Genomic DNA, 17451 nt, shown 5'->3' with positions numbered 1-17451 from the left:
CCACCTTGTAATCAAGAGCATGTGTCTCAACCAATGGGGGCACATTAAAAAAAAAACTCAGATTATGTAAAATAGCGTCTAAACTACAACATTTGCGAATATTTCAAGTTTACACGTTTATAAATAATTGACGTAAAAGGTGAAACATTACAATGTTTATTAATAAACGTGTTAATGATATCAAACTGAAACGTTTATCTTTTCCAGTGATGAAGACGTGGATGTCTAAATCTAGCGTGAGGTATGCGAAATGGCTCAACTTTGAGCACCTTTTATCTAATTCAAATCCAAAAAGCCACTTTCTGACCACTTCTGGGAAGTTTTGTTTTAAACAAAAGGGATGCTGTCAAAAAGTGATTGAATTCAAATGGATTTAACCATTGAAAAATAATCTATGATATTTTGTTTACAGTACACAGGACACATGCATAACATTTAAATACGTATTTAACAGAGATATGTGAGATACATTTTATGTGAGATATATTTATGTTTAATTTTTATTTAATACGAGACGCTATATAAAAAAAGAGCTGTTTCCTGTTAGTGACGTCACGGCGGATCAACTTGGACAGGGAAGAAAACGCCACTACTGCGTAGTGCGCACAGGTGACTGAGCCTTCGGTGTCACCTTCTCGTGGTGGAAAACATGGGAAAACTCCAAGAATTCGACATAACTTTTAAAGACAATAAAGTTGTTTATAGTCCTGGAGAGTCACTTTCAGGCACTCTGAAAATCACAACCACCGAAGCTCTGCTATGTAAAGGTAGGGTTCTGGAAAACGTCACCATTTAACAATCATTGCTAACTTTCTTTCACCTGTCGTGAATTTGTCATCTCCTCGGACAAGGAAGTAGCGTTTGTGTTCCACTGAAGCAAACAATGGTTATGCAATTGTGATTTGTGACACTTTTTATTTACAGTAGCCTACATTGCATTTTTGTTGTATTTTTATTATTTTCAGGTGATGAACGTGTACAACTAACTTAATTTGTAAAGGGTTCAGGTAGACTGACTTGTATCATGTTCTTGGGGGGGGGGGGTTTACTCGAACAGACACTTTCTTTAGATGTGTTTGAAGGAGAAAAAAACAAGGCGATCAGTCTCATTTGTGTTGTCAGAGAGGAAAATTGGACTCATTTTTGGGGTCTGTTGACTAACTTAAGAAAGGATCTCAAAGGGCTTTCCCTGTCCCAAGTATCAAATAGCTGTTGACAGCTGGTGGTCACCCTCATCCTTATCACCTGTTATAGTAGAACAAAATAATTCATTTATTCATCAAAATTGCACTGGGGGTGATCAAACATGTTTTGAGGTAGTCCCATATATATTTATTTTTTCCAATGCTGTTTAGACAGTAGGTGGAGTTAAAGAACAACCCCCCAAAAATATGTTCATGGTCAAACACATATTTGAAGATACATTTTCTCTGAACCTTATTGAACATGAGAACTAAATTGCCCTCTTAAAACACAGAAGATGTTTTGTGTCATGGGTGTTTCGGCTCAATGTCTTGTGTTAAAGCTCCGGTTTGTTTACATTCCAGGTCAGGAAAAACAGATCAGGCTGTAGCAGCTTGAGTCATGCATTTAGATACGGAAGGAATACAGTGTCACTGGCTGCTCTGTTGTTAACTGATGTCTTAAGAACTTCATAACCTTCCCAAGTTACCGCAGTATTGGTTATCTGACCTGTTGTGAGGACTTCACATTTGATTTTCACAACAGGTGGTACTCAACAATATCACATTTTTAGACTCTGTAAAGTGGATCTTTGTATTTATTATGGATCCCCATTGGCAGCAGCTACTCTTCATGGGGTCCAGCAAAATTTAAGGCAGTTTATACAATTTTAAAACATTACAATACTACATTCACAGATTTCACAACACACTGTGTGCCCTCAGGCCCCTACTCCACCACTACCACATATCTACAGTACTAAATCCATGTGTATGTATTAGAGGTCGACCGATTATGATTTTTCAATACCGATTATTGGAGGACCAAAAAAAGCCGATAGCAATTAATCGGCCGATTTAAAAAAAAAAAAAAAAAAAAAAAAAAAAAAAATCTTTATTATAATAAAAAAAAAAATTGTAATGACAATTACAACAATACTGAATGAACACTTAAATTAAACTTAATATAATACATCAATCAAATAAATAATGAAAGTGTTCAATTTGGTTTAAATAATGCAAAAACTAAGTGGTGGGGAAGAAAGTAAAAGTGCAATATGTGCCATGTAAAAATGCTAACAGTGAAATACGGAACCGTTCCGTATTTTATCTAACCGTTGGCATCCATAAGTCTAAATATTCCTGTTACATTGCACAACCTTCAATGTTATGTCATAATTACGTAAAATTCTGTCAAATTAGTTCGCAACGAGCCAGGCGGCCCAAACTGTTGCATATACCCTGACTCTGCGTGCAATGAACGCAAGAGAAGTGACACAATTTCCCTAGTTTAATATTGCCTGCTAACAGTAATTTCTTTTAACTAAATATGCAGGTTTAAAAATATATAGTTCTGTGTATTGATTTTAAGAAAGGTGTTGATGATTATGGTTAGGTACACATTGGTGCAACGACAGTGCTTTTTTCGCGTATGCGCTTGTTAAATCACCCGTTTGGCGAAGTAGGCTATGATTCAATGATAAATTAACAGGCACCGCATCGATTATATGCAATGCAGGACAAGCTAGATAAACTAGTAATATCATCAACCATGTGTAGTTAACTAGTGATTATGTTAAGATTGATTGTTTTTTATAAGATACGTTTAATGCTAGCTAGCACCTTCCATGGCTCCTTGCTGCACTCGCATAACAGGTAGTCAGCCTGCCACGCAGTCTCCTCGTGAAGTGCAATGTAATCGGCCATGATCGGTGTCCAAAAATGCCAATTACCGATTGTTATGAACTTGAAATCGGCCCTAATTAATTGGCCATTCCGATTAATCGGTCGACCTCTAGTATGTATAGTGCTTATGTAATTGTGTGTGTATGCATGTCTGTTCCAATGTTTGTGTTGCTTCACAGTCCCTGCTATTCCATAAGGTGTTTTTTTTAATTTTTTTTATCTGTTTTTTAAATCTAATTTTACTGCATGCGTCAGTTACTTGATGTGGAATAGAGTTCCATGTAGTCATGGCTCTATGTAGTACTGTGTGCCTCCCGTGGTCTGTTCTGGACTTGGACTGTGAAGAGGCCACTTGTAGCATGTCTTGTGGGGTATACATTGGTGTCTGAGCTGTGTGCCAGTAGTTTAAACAGACAGCTCGGTGCATTCAACATGTCAATACCTCTCATAAATAAAAGTAGTGATGAAGTCAATCTCTCCTCCACGTTCAGCCAGGAGAGATTGACATGCATATTATTAATATTAGCTCTCTGTGTACACCCAAGGGCCAGGCATGCTCCCTGTTCTGAGCCAATTGCAATTTTTCTAAGTCCTTTTTTGTGGCACCTGACCACACGACTGAACAGTAGTCAATGTGTGACAAAACTAGGGTCTGTAGGACCTGCCTTCTTGATAGTGTTGTTAAGAAAGCAGGGCATTGATTTATTATAGACAGACTTCTCCCCATCTCAGCTACTACTGCATCAATGTTTTGACCATGACAGTTTCCAATCTAGTGTTATTCCAAACAGTTTAGTAATCTCAATTTGCTCAATTTCCACGTTATTTAGTTGAGGTTTAGGGTTTAGTGAGTGTTTTGTTCCAAATACAATGCTTTTAGTTTTTGAAATATTTAGGGCTAACTTATTCCTTGCCACCCACTCTGAAACTAACTGCAGCTCTTTTTTTGAGTGTTGCAGTCATTTCAGTCGCTGTAGTAGCTGACGTGTATAGTGTTTAGTCATCCGCAAACATAGAAACTCTGGCTTTACTCAGTCAGTGGCATGTCGTTAGTAAAAATTGAAAAAAGCAAGGGGCCTAAACAGCTACCCTGTGGAATTCCTGATTCTAACTGGATTATATTTGATAGGCTTCCATTAAAGAACACCCTCTGTGTTCTGTTAGACAAGTAACTCGTTATCCACATTATAGCAGGGGGTGTAAAGCCATAACACAAGTTTTTCCAGCAGCAGACTGTGATCAATAATGTGAAAAGCTACACTGAAGTCTAACAAGACAGCCCCCACAATCATCAACATGCTCTTAACAAGTTTAATTGTTTTAATGTTATACGATTGTCGTTATGGGAAGTTAAGTTTAATTTGAACTTGTATAATTTAGCCTGAATATTTAGCTGAATGTCAGAGTACTGAACTTTATACTTCCACAGGGTATTTTTTATTCATTTTTACTTCGCTGTCCTTCTCCAGGACTGTCAGTGTTATTGGGCTCCATCCAGAATTAAGATTGATTGAACTATTAATTAATGTGGGTCATAACCCACTACTGGCCCAGAGCTGTTTCGAATCCCCTCTAGGACTCCCATTTAGCACCCTTTAATTGATGTGCTCATTTTATTTGTTTATTTAACCTTTATTTAACTAGGCAAGTAGGTTAAGAAAAAATTATTATTTACAATGACGGCCTAGGAACAGTGGGTTAACTGCCTTGTTCAGGGGCAGAATGACAGACTTTCCCCTTGTCAGCTTAGGGATTCGATCTAGCAACCTTTCGGTTACTGACCCAACGCTCTAACCACTAGGCTACCTGCCGCGTTATTGGCTTGTGTGACTTTGGTGTGTTTTGAGTTTCACTGCAAGGTATGTGACTCACATAAGAAAACAAACTGTTCAAGTGTGTTGCTTTGCGTCACGCCAGAAACTGTTTTGTCTGTTTGACTTGTCTGTTAGTATCCCACATTATTTGAGTTTGGTTTTTAAGAATATTTTCTGTGTGACATGTTACGTGTTTGCAGGAAAATTTCCCTCAATGTAAACTCTCCTCAAAAGGCCTGTGAATAATTGATTGCTGTGGTCTGCATCTGCCAAACAAATGGCAGATACAAACAATCTAGGGACCTTAAGTTCTCTTATTTTCTTGTGAAGTTAATAGTTCTGTGTATTATCCCTGCAGATATCAAAGTGAATTGCCAAGGCTGCTGTGGTGTCACCAGCAAGAGCAATGACACAGCCTGGATGGTGGAGGAGCAGTACTTCAGCAGCACGCTCTCTGTGGCAGATAAAGGTGCTGTCAACATTACCTGCTCACCTTTACAGTTATAGGCCACATTCACCTCCCTTTCCCACTTCTTACTGACACTTCAGTTATGGTGTAACTGTTTCCTTTGAAATGACACGTACACACCTTCCAGTCAGTCGTTGTTTTTGTAATGATTTTCTTTTATCACCTACATATGCAAGAAGGATGAGGTAAACAAACATTTAATCCCTATTCTGAGAGCTTCCCCTTCTACCCTGAAAGTTGAATGTGATTCATAGAACAAGAACAGCAGACATTGTTAATGGACAGAATGTTTTCCAGCCAGCTGATCTGGTGCTTATCTTTCTTCCTGTCTCCCAGGAACCCTGAAACAGGGAGATCACAGTTTTCCATTCAAGTTTCTCATTCCAGGTAAGGCTGCTGAGTGATGGAGCTTTGCAGATCTGTGCACCACATTCTTTAAAATATATGGGTTTTCCTCACATTTTATAATCAGACATGCCCTGGCATGCGAGTAGATACTTTAGTTTTGACATGGCTCATTCATTATCAGCAGAAGTAATATGAGAAATGTAGTACATTTCCTGAATTTCTACATTAATGATTGAGGATGTGGATTACCATGGGGACCGTTGACATGTGTCTAGAATGGAAATGGCGCTACAAATGACTGCACATTGGCAGAGTAATTGATGTGAGCCTCTAAAATAACTTACTCGTGGCCATGAGTTTGAGGTTGAGGTAACAATTTATGTTAAGGTAGCGGAAGACACATTTCAGTTGAATGCATTCAGTTGTACAACTGACTAGGTATCTCCCTTTCCCTTATAGAAGGGCTATAAGTAGTTAATAAATGTTTCATTATTAGCGCATACATACATGCAGTACCAGTCAAAAGTTTGGACACACCTACTCATTCAAGGGTTTTTCTTTTGACTATTTTCTACATTGTAGAATAATAGTGAAGACATCAACTATGAAATAACGCATATGGATTCATGTAGTAACCAAAAAAGTGCTAAACAAATCAAAATATATATTTTCGTTTCTTCAAATTAGCCACTTTTTGCCTTGACAGCTTTACACACTCTTGGCATTCTATCAACCAGCTTCACCTGGAATGCTTTTCCAACAGTCTGGAAGGAGTTCCCACGTATGCTGAGCTCTTGTTGGCTGCTTTTCCTTCACTCTTCCTTCACTCAACTCATTCCAAACATCTCAATTGGGTTGAGTGATTGGGTGATTGTGGAGGCCAGGTCATCTGATGCAGCGCTCCTTCACTCTCCTTGGTCAAATAGCCCTTACACAGCCTGGAAGTGTGTTGGTTTATTGTCCTGTTGAAAAACAAATGATAGTCCCACTAAGCACACACCAGATGGGATGACATATCGTTGTAGAATGCTGTGGTAGCCATGCTGGTTAAGTGTGCCTTGAATTCTAAATAAATCACTGACGGTGTCACCAGCAAAGCACCCCCACACCATCACACCACCATGCTTCACAGTGGAAACCACACATGTGGAGCTCATCCGTTCACCTACTCTGTCTCACAAAGACATTTGGACTCATCAGACCAAAGGACAGATTTCCACCGATCTAATGTCCATTGCTCGTGTTTCTTGGCCCAAGCAAGTCTCTTCTTATTGGTGTCCTTTAGTAGTGGTTTCTTTGCAGCAATTTGAACATGGAGGCCTGATTCATGCAGTCCCCTCTGAACAGTTGATGTGTCTGTTACTTGAACTCTGAAGCATTTATGTGGGCTGGTAACTCTAATGAACTTATCCTCTGCAGCAGAGGTAACTCTGGGTCTTCCTTTCCTGTGGCGGTCCTCATGGGAGCCAGTTTCATCATAGTGCTTGATGTTTGTTGCTACTGCACTTGAAGAAATGTTGAAGTTCTTAATTTTCTGTATTGACTGACCTTCATGTGTTAAAGTAATGATGGACTGTTGTTTCTCTTTGCTTATTTGAGCTGTTCTTGCCATAATATGGACTTGGTCTTTTACGAAATAGGGCTAACTTCTGTATACCCCCCTACCTTGTCACAACACAACTGATTGGCTCAAACACATAAAATGTACTTTAACAAGGCACACCTGTTAATTGAAATGCATTCCTCATGAAGCTGGTTGAGAGAATGCCAAGAGTGTGCAAAGCTGTCATCAAGGCAAAGGGTTGCTACTTTGAAGAATCTCAAATATATTTATATTTGTTTAACAATTTTTGGGGGGTTACTGCATGATTCCATATGTTTATTTAATAGTTTTGATGTCTTCACTATTATTCTACAATGTAGAATATAATAAAAATGAAGAAAAACCCTTGATTGAGTAGGTGTGTCCAAACTTTTGACTGGTTGTATGTCTGTATTAAAAATAAAATAAAAATCTGTAATGAACCATTTTAATGCGTTTGTTGAGATTGTGCCCTTGTCCATTAGCCTCCTTTTCCACTTGTTGACTAGTATGGTAGGGACTGAGAGCATGGATACGCCGAGATGTGTTAGCTGAACTGCTTAGTTCCCAATTTCACCTGCTGTATCAAGCCACCTGTTATCTTTGTTATACTATCCTCTGTACTTGTATGACCGTGGCTTCCTCACTTATGTTTTGTCTCATGGTCATTCATACTAACAATCTGTTATGGCCTACTTCTCTTTTTTGTTTCAAAGTATGACTCTTGATTATTGGACCGTTACACTTTGCATGCTAAGGAAATTAGTCCGATAGATCATTATATGAACTATATCACATTCTGCCTTATCTATGCAATAGCTCATAGGGAGAGGAGCCCTATGATAACATCATAAACCCTCTGCTCATTACTTATTGTTAAGATCTGTCAGACTGACCGACAGACTGCCTGTCCAGTTGAGAAGGAATTCACTTTCCTTCTGACAAAGTTATCTTTCATAACAATGTAGGTGATCCATACCACAGAAACCCAAACCAACCTAACCGGTCCTCAACTGTCCGTTCTGATTTAAAATCTGTAATTTGAAACTTGCATCTGCTGTTCAATGTACACCGTCTTTCAATTGTCAAACAAATAGATACAGACCATTTGTGTTGCCACTATTTTTGACAATATTCTTGCCACTGAAAAGACATCCTGTGCTAAATAACTACTCCTTCCATTCCCATATAGCCTCTGTTCCCACATCCTTTGAAGGAAACTATGGAAAAGTTATGTACAGAGCGAGGGCTTTCATTGACACTCCTCGCTTCTCTAAGGACTATAAGGTGGAGAAGCCTTTCTACCTGCTGAATCTCCTCAACCTCAATGATGTACCTGACATCCATGTGAGAGCTTCCCTGGCTGATTTGATACCTTTTCACTTTATCAGAGATATCCAAACCTCAGACACTGGACATTGGTGAATCTGGTCTTAACTTTATATTTCCCACCTGTTTCCAGGGACGTAGTTCATCTTCCATTACTAAGAAGTTCACCTACCTGCTGGGGGTAAAGACAGGAACTGTGGTGCTGAAGGCCCATAGTGACATGAAGGGCTACACACCTGGTCAGGTCATCCAACTGACCACAGAGATCCACAACCAGTCTGGGAAAACCACAGGGACTGTGGTAGCCTGTCTCATTCAGGTATAGAGTACTGACCTAGTCTTCAGTGCTTGAAATAAAGCAAGGCGAAGGGAAGTGTTTCAACAAAGTGTGGTTGTGTTAATGGCGCTATAAAGCTGCAATGGGGTAATTCTTGTCTCAATGTGTAGGTGGGATATATATATAAAGGGTTTGCTTTATTTTAGTCACTCAAACATTATCTACCCTATTTCTGTGTGCTCATCTCCAACAGAAAGTAACTTACCAGACAAAGAAGCCTACCATTGACTTGAGGACTTTAGTGCAGGTGGAGGGTGCTGGGGTGAAGGCTGGCAAACAGGCTGAGTGGAAGGAGCAGATTATTGTACCTCCTCTGCCTCAGTCATCTCTGGCTGACTGTGGTCTAATAAACATGGAATACTTTATTGAAGTAAGCAACTTTTCTCTTCATGATAACGTTCCTCTTCAGTGAAACCTTTTGGTCTACAGTTTAGCACCCAAGTTTTGATAATACCTTCTCTTTACTCCCTGGTACTTTAGATCTCTCTGAAATCTCCTGAGGCTTCGTTTTTGTTGCCCATCCACATTGGAAACATCTCAGTGGATACCACGTCAGCACGACCCTCCAGACCCCCTCCTCCAACCACCGATCCTTCTCGCTCCTCCACAAACCCTACCAAGCTAGAAAACAGCAGACGCTCTGAGCCGTCCTCCCAAGACCAAGAAACTCCACCTACCCCTCGCCCTTCCCCCCACCCAGCCCCAAAACCTGTTCCCAGAATCAGAGTCTCCACTTCCTTCCCTGCCTCCCCCAGTGCCCCTCCAGCTGAGATTGACTATCTGGTCATGGGCGCCAGGGGGCAGGCGACCGAGGCCCTCCCAACTGAGAGCCACTCCCAGCTTGGTGTCTTGAGCTCTCAGGCCACCGTCTCCCCCAGTGCCTTCAGCTATGCCCCAGGCCTCACCTTCTCCCAGAACCAGCCCCAGAGTGATGCCACAAACCCAACGGGACCTTTGTTCTGTGTGTCCACAGGGGCCACCATCCCATTCTTCTCTGAGGGCAGTACCAACCCCAAGCCTACCCTCTACCCACTCCTGCCTCCAGAGTACAGCACCTCAACACTCCCACATGGTCAGTCTTAACTCCTGTAGAGACTGGCGGTGCTAATGCTATTTACTTTTTACTCAAAGTTATCTTATTGCACAGTTTGATATTAGTATTTGGGTAAGGTGTTTTCTAGTATTGTCATCTCAATGTATCAGTTGTGGCTGGTTTGAGATTCTTGGCTAATATCCATTATGAAGGAGTCTAATTGCCACACCTTAGACAGTTATGCCTTTGCTTTGTAAGTTTTGCTGTGACCTCATGTAGTTAGGTGGGTCTTGTGTAATAATGTCTCTGTCTGCTAACTAATATCCGCTGTCCTCTGTTACAGAGGCTCCTCCCAGCTATGTCGAGAGCTGTAGCAGCAACACATAAAACAATGTCATGACACAGGAGAGACTGCTTGCAACACTGAACATGACAACCAACCTCCCTTCTACTCGATCATGCTGCCAGATAGACCTCTTAAGTACGTCAGCCCAGGTTAAGCAACACCTTTTTTATGACTACTGATTGCTTTCACACATTTTTTGCGCTTTCAGGACAGTAATGTTATTACATAAACAAATTTTATAGCTGGAGACAAGTTTTCAAAGATAAGTCAGGGTAGAATTAGTTAAGAATATGTTGAAATGGCATCTTTTTTTAACTAGGCAAGTCAGTTAAGAACAAATTGTTATTTACAATGACGGCCTACACCGGCTATACCCGGACGAAGCTGGGCCAATTGTGTGCCGCCCTATGGGACTCCCAATCACGGCCAGTTGTGATGCAGCCTAGAATCGAACAACGATGTCTAGTGAGGTTCTAGCACTGAGATGCAGTGCTTTAGACTGCTGTGCCACTCGGGAGCCAAAACCCCTATGATTGAAACGAAGTGAAGATCCATGAAGCCCACTAGCAACTGCCCAGGCTATGTTTTATGTAACCTCTATGTTTATTTATTGTTTTCACTTAACTGTTCATAGACAATTCACTATGTTCTATATCCAAATAATATTTTATGCATAGGAAATACAGTGCCTTGATACTCTACAATGCACAACCTAATAAAATTGTGTGGTATGTTAAGCCATTTTTGTTTTGCTTTGTTTACTGTGCCAGGGTAATTGTACATCTCTCTAGTTTTAGGCCCATTTATCAGTTGTAAACACGAAGGGTCTTGCACTCCAATATAGAAGATGTCTGCTCGACAGGGATTCTTGCAAGTCGGGACAATTCTTGTCCGACAGGGAAACTTTATTTTTATAGTTGCACTTTTTAAAGCTAAATCATATTTAGTGGAATTGTATAAGGTAAAGCTGTATGCCTGGAAATGCTCTTGTCTGGAGCAGAGCATCCAAATTTCAAACTGTCCAGAAAAGTGTTTAAAATTCTAAAATCTCTCTTCCTGATAAATAGGAATTTTAATTCAAATGTTCTTTAAATTAGGTTTTCGAGTCAAAGCAACCGAGGAAAAACTAAATTGCTACTTTGTATACCACTTAAATGAAGAAAAAGCAATTTTTGTCAACTCCGTCTTGATTTTAAAATAAATATTTATTTAACTGACTTGCCTGGTTATGAACAAATTCTTATTTACAATAATGGCCTAGGAACAGTGGGTTAACTGCCTTGTTCAGGGGCAGAACAACAGATTTTTACATTGTCAGCTTGGGGATTCGATCTAGCAACCTTTCGGTTATTAGTCCAAAGCTCTAACCATGCGGCTACCTGCTTCCCCAAGGGCGTTAACTCTGTCAGAGTGCTGAAAGATCTGATAGACTGGTTGGTTTTGGGGGGATTTTCAAATGAATAATTGTTGACATTTTACAAACGTTTATTGAATTTTTAGAAGCAACAGTATGTCTGTTTTGAGTATCTGTCAACTCTGTTAGTGGCTTGTCAACTCCATCACTGATGGATTAACCTTTTAAGATTAGATTATTTTAGTCAATATTCAGGAAAAATATTTTGATGCTCCCGCCTGCTGTGTACTGAAGTCTTAGCTAGCTAGCACAAGGTGTCCATCGCTCCTGCCTGCCAAACACCTGCTGTCGTTAACAGAACCTGATGTCATTTATAGAGCTGCGGGAAAGCAGTGCCGTGTGGTCTGCAATGATATATATATATATATATATATATATATATATATATATATATATACACTGCTCAAAAAAATAAAGGGAACACTTAAACAACACAATGTAACCCCAAGTCAATCACACTTCTGTGAAATCAAACTGTCCACTTAGGAAGCAACACTGATTGACAATAAATTTCACATGCTGTTGTGCAAATGGAATAGACAACAGGTGGAAATTATAGGCAATTAGCAAGACACCCCCAATAAAGGAGTGGTTCTGCAGGTGGTGACCACAGACCACTTCTCAGTTCCTATGCTTCCTGGCTGATGTTTTGGTCACTTTTGAATGCTGGCGGTGCTTTCACTCTAGTGGTAGCATGAGACGGAGTCTACAACCCACACAAGTGGCTCAGGTAGTGCAGCTCATCCAGGATGGCACATCAATGCGTGCTGTGGCAAGGTTTGCTGTGTCTGTCAGCGTAGTGTCCAGAGCATGGAGGCGCTACCAGGAGACAGGCCAGTACATCAGGAGACGTGGAGGAGGCCGTAGGAGGGCAACAACCCAGCAGCAGGACCGCTACCTCCGCCTTTGTGCAAGGAGGAGCACTGCCAGAGCCCTGCAAAATGACCTCCAGCAGGCCACAAATGTGCATGTGTCTGCTCAAACGGTCAGAAACAGACTCCATGAGGGTGGTATGAGGGCCCGACGTCCACAGGTGGGGGTTGTGCTTACAGACCAACACCGTGCAGGACGTTTGGCATTTGCCAGAGAACACCAAGATTGGCAAATTCGCCACTGGCACCCTGTGCTCTTTACAGATGAAAGCAGGCTCACACTGAGCACATGTGACAGACGTGACAGAGTCTGGAGACGCCGTGGAGAACGTTCTGCTGCCTGCAACATCCTCCAGCATGACCGGTTTGGCGGTGGGTCAGTCATGGTGTGGGGTGGCATTTCTTTGTGGGGCCGCACAGCCCTCCATGTGCTCGCCAGAGGTAGCCTGACTGCCATTAGGTACTGAGATGAGATCCTCAGACCCCTTGTGAGACCATATGCTGACACATGCACATTTGTGGCCTGCTGGAGGTCATTTTGCAGGGCTCTGGCAGTGCTCCTCCTTGCACAAAGGCGGAGGTAGCGGTCCTGCTGCTGGGTTGTTGCCCTCCTACGGCCTCCTCCACGTCTCCTGATGTACTGGCCTGTCTCCTGGTAGCGCCTCCATGCTCTGGACACTACGCTGACAGACACAGCAAACCTTCTTGCCACAGCTCGCATTGATGTGCCATCCTGGATGAGCTGCACTACCTGAGCCACTTGTGTGGGTTGTAGACTCCGTCTCATGCTACCACTAGAGTGAAAGCACCGCCAGCATTCAAAAGTGACCAAAACATCAGCCAGGAAGCATAGGAACTGAGAAGTGGTCTGTGGTTACCACCTGCAGAACCACTCCTTTATTGGGGGTGTCTTGCCAATTGCCTATAATTTCCACCTTTTGTCTATTCCATTTGCACAACAGCATGTGAAATTTATTGTCAATCAGTGTTGCTTCCTAAGTGGACAGTTTGATTTCACAGAAGTGTGATTGACTTGGGGTTACATTGTGTTGTTTAAGTGTTCCCTTTATTTTTTTGAACAGTGTATATACACTAGATGACTAAAGGGGCTCTGTTTTGAAGCCACTGTGCCTCCATCTTGGCACTTCACCACGTCATTTTTTTGGGAAGCTATAGAAATGCATTTATAAATGTCTACCTTTTTTGTTTTTGCCATGTCTATTCTACTACTGACACTTTTAATGCACATTTTAACGATATTGTGAGCTAAACATACTTTTTTATTTGTATAAAATGTATAACATTTTCCTTAGTACATTTAGAACTAAGTAAAAAAATAACTCCCCACTACTACAACAAATACTTAAATACAATTAATTTTGCCCTTAACGTTTAAATGAAATACTGTAGAATTCCATTCACTACTATGGAGGACTGCTTCTTCTGGGCACTGCCAATATGGCCGCCCAGTGGCTTCAAAGTCTCTCATTGGCCAACACATAGCATCAGCAATCCAGGGTGTATACACATCTAAACTCAGCAAAAAAAGAAACGTCTCTTTTTCAGGACCCTGTCTTTCAAAGATAATTCTTAAAAATACAAATAACTTCACAGATATTAATTGTAAAGGGTTTAAATACTGTTTCCCAACAATTCATGAACATGCACCTGTGGAACGGTCGTTAAGACACTAACAGCTTACAGACGGTAGGCAATTAACGTCACAGTTATGAGAACTTAGGACACTAAAGAAGCCTTTCTACTGACTCTGAAATATGCCCAGGGTCCCGGCTCATGTGTGTGAATGTGCCTTAGGCATGCTGCAAGGAGGCATGAGGACTGCAGATGTGGTCAGGGCAATAAATTGCAATGTCCGTATAGTGAGACGCCTAAGACGGCGCTACGGGACGGACAGTTGATCGTCCTCGCAGTGGCAGACCACATGTAACAACACCTGCGAGACAGGTACAGGATGGCAACAACTGCCCGAGTTACACCAGGAACGCACAATCCCTCCATCAGTGCTCAGATTGTCCGCAATAGGCTGAGAGAGGCTGGACTGAGGGCTTGTAGGCCTGTTGTATGGCAGGTCCTCACCAGACATCACCGGCAACAACGTTGCCTATGGGCACAAATCCACCATCACTGGACTAGACAGGACTGGCAAAAAGTGTTTGTCACTGACGAGTCGCGGTTTTGTCTCACCGGGGGGATAGTCGCATTAGCGTTTATCATCGAAGGAATGAGCGTTACACCGAGGCCTGTACTCTGGAGCGGGATCGATTTGGAGGTGGAGGGTCCGTCATGGTCTGGGACGATGTGTCACAGCATCATCAGACTGAGCTTGTTGTCATTGCTTACAATCTCAACGCTGTGCGTTACAGGGAAGACATCCTCCTTCCTCATGTGGTACCCTTCCTGCAGGCTCATCCTGACATGACCCTCCAGCATGACAATGCCACCAGCCATACTGCTCGTTCTGTGCGTGATTTCCTGCAAGACAGGAATGTCCGTGTTCTGCCATGGCCAGCGACGAGCCTGGATCTCAAATCTGGTGCAGTCCATGAGGAAGAGATGTACTGCAGGACTTAAAGCAGCTGGTGGCTACACCAGATACTGACTGTTTCTTTTGATTTTGACCCCCCCCCCCACACTTTTTGTTCAGGGACACATTATTCAATTTCCATTAGTCACATGTCTGTGGAACTTGTTCAGTTTGTCTCAGTTGTTGAATCTTGTTATGTTCATACAAATATTTACACATGTTAAGTTTGCTGAAAATAAACGCAGTTGACAGAGAAAACGTTTCTTTTTTTGCTGTGTTTAGTACTTAATTTGTAAATCGGGAGGTGCCGGTGTTGTGCTGAAAAGCTCCCTCCTGCCAGAATCCCCCCCTCGCGTGAACACGCACGCACTCAATTCTTCATTGCTGTTACTTGCTTGCTAGTTGGGATTTCTGATCAAGTTAGGCTGCGTTTCACTTTATTTTTTATGTCGGTTTGATTGCGGGGGAGGCGCTAGTACTGTCTGCAGTTTTCGGTTTGGCTATTTGTTTCAAGTGTATTAGTCTATAAATAAATCTCTTTACTAAAATTCGTCATCTCTCCCATGTCTTATTTGACTAGTAGTTGTTCTGAAATGTTTATTGCTTGCCTACATGTTACTACTTCCTCTGTTTCAATATAAGACATACATTAATTTTTAATTTCAGTTGTCTATCCTGACGTGAAGTTTGTTCTATAGAAAGTATTTGACTCTGGAGTGTGCCACAGATAGTATTTGACTCTAGCCACAAAATTAAGGAAATTAGAAGGGGGGGAGGATTTCAGCAAGGCTATTTTCTTGCCTGCTGAAATTCTGCCACCCCTTCTATCTTGGGACTGCAAGGCCTGTCACACTTCAGAATAATTTTGGTAGCTCATGTTGACCAGTAGTGTGTGCCACAGAAAGCAAAATTAGACTATGAAGAAACATAAACATTTATTTTAGAAACATTTTGTAATGTTTAATAAAATAATGATAATACACAATAACAAAAAAACATCACAAAGTTAAGTTTGTTAACAAACATTAAATTAGAAATACAAATTTCCATCTTTGCATAATAAGATATAAAATGACTAAATCAAATATAAAAAGACAAATAACAAACAAATATTGGAAAGCTGCAACAAAGCTCGACTGAACATTTTAGTCCACTTGTTATGGAGAGTTTCCCAGGTGATACCGTCAACTCAAGCCTAACCTAGTCCTGACAGGCAGCGCAGACACAATCCTCCAATGATGTGATGGTTTTCAAACAGGACTGGTGGAACCATCGTGGGCAGCGGTCACAATCAATCTGAAATTGATGATGGTTTTTAAAATATATTTAAAACATGAAATACATTTTCATGAATTACTATTTATTTCATTATCAGACAAAGCGGATGATACTACCTCTAGAAATATTACTGCTAAAACAAATTCGTACTCCTAAAAATTTGCCTTTTTTAGAAGTGAACAAGCAATCACCCAGTTAGTGTCTTCCTCATTATTGTCCACCTCCCCACAGAAGTGGCACAGTTGGCTCAGGTCATCTAGCAAAACATAATGTCAAGTAGTATATTCATCTTTACATGTGTTTTTCTGAGCAAACAGGGAACAAGGGAATAGTATAGGTTTCTTGTAACATAATTATTTAAATACATGTGTTTTAGTGGCCATCTAGTCAGAAGTTGGATCAAAGATAACCTTGAAAGATCCATATAAATGTTTTTTTTCTACAATTATATTAAATTAGAAATGGAACATACCAGTGTTTAAGAGGAGAGTGACTGCTATTTCTTCTCTCATGATGTTAACATCTTTGTCCGTATTTGAAAAGACAATTAGACTCCTCCAGAATATATTCAGCTAACTGGGTAAAAAAATTGATGGCCATTTCATTTTCCCCAACAAAACTGTTACACTTAAGATTCTAATTCGCAAGTATACAACGACACAACTTTCATTTAATTTGACAGTTCTGTTTGGCCTTTTAGTCAGTATACTTTCAGTAGGTTAATTGTACATTACTTATACTTTCATACTTACTTTCAAGGCAAAGACCCCACAAGAAGTAACATCTTGTCGACATGGGTGAGGAAGGGTACCACATGCCCGTCTCTAGATATTACACCCCTTCTCTCTCAGGAATGATCTGAACATATATGTTAATAAAAGTACAGCATTTTGAAACACTTTATTGATTACAATAGAAAGATTAATAACAGAGAGGAACCTGAGAATGCAGGGATTCCAGCAGGGTGTGAGTTGAAGTAGTCAAATCGAGCTGACAAGGGCTGGAATGTAAATGAAGTGATCATCTGGGATTATCTAACATCTGAGAATGGTCAGGCATTCCCTCGGATGAAGAGCATCTCTGTCTTGTGTGCTGTCATCCAGGTGGAAATGTCACCTGCAGATCTGATGTAGGAAAAGAGATGAGGGAAATTGAGTGTTTACGTATACTGTATGTACTATATTTTTTAAATGTTTAATTTCTATATTATCATTATT

The 17451-nt window shown here is 40.9% G+C and overlaps 1 protein-coding gene across 1 annotated transcript; it reads left to right on the top strand.

Annotated features, from left to right (window-relative positions):
* Positions 1–585: 585 nt before the first annotated feature.
* On the top strand, positions 586–10866 carry LOC120053820 (arrestin domain-containing protein 1-like). The gene is made up of 8 exons (XM_039001085.1): positions 586–767; positions 5040–5150; positions 5487–5537; positions 8273–8427; positions 8543–8728; positions 8940–9116; positions 9227–9818; positions 10123–10866. Exons 1-8 carry the CDS (start codon positions 650–652, stop codon positions 10164–10166), a joined length of 1434 nt encoding a protein of 477 aa, XP_038857013.1. The 5' UTR covers positions 586–649; the 3' UTR covers positions 10167–10866.
* The last annotated feature ends 6585 nt before the right edge of the window (positions 10867–17451 follow it).

Source organism: Salvelinus namaycush, chromosome 1 (genome assembly GCF_016432855.1).
Source record: "Salvelinus namaycush isolate Seneca chromosome 1, SaNama_1.0, whole genome shotgun sequence".
Taxonomy (NCBI): Eukaryota; Metazoa; Chordata; class Actinopteri; order Salmoniformes; family Salmonidae; genus Salvelinus; species Salvelinus namaycush.
Note: the sequence above shows the minus strand (reverse complement) of the source record. Positions and strands in the feature narration are given on the sequence as shown.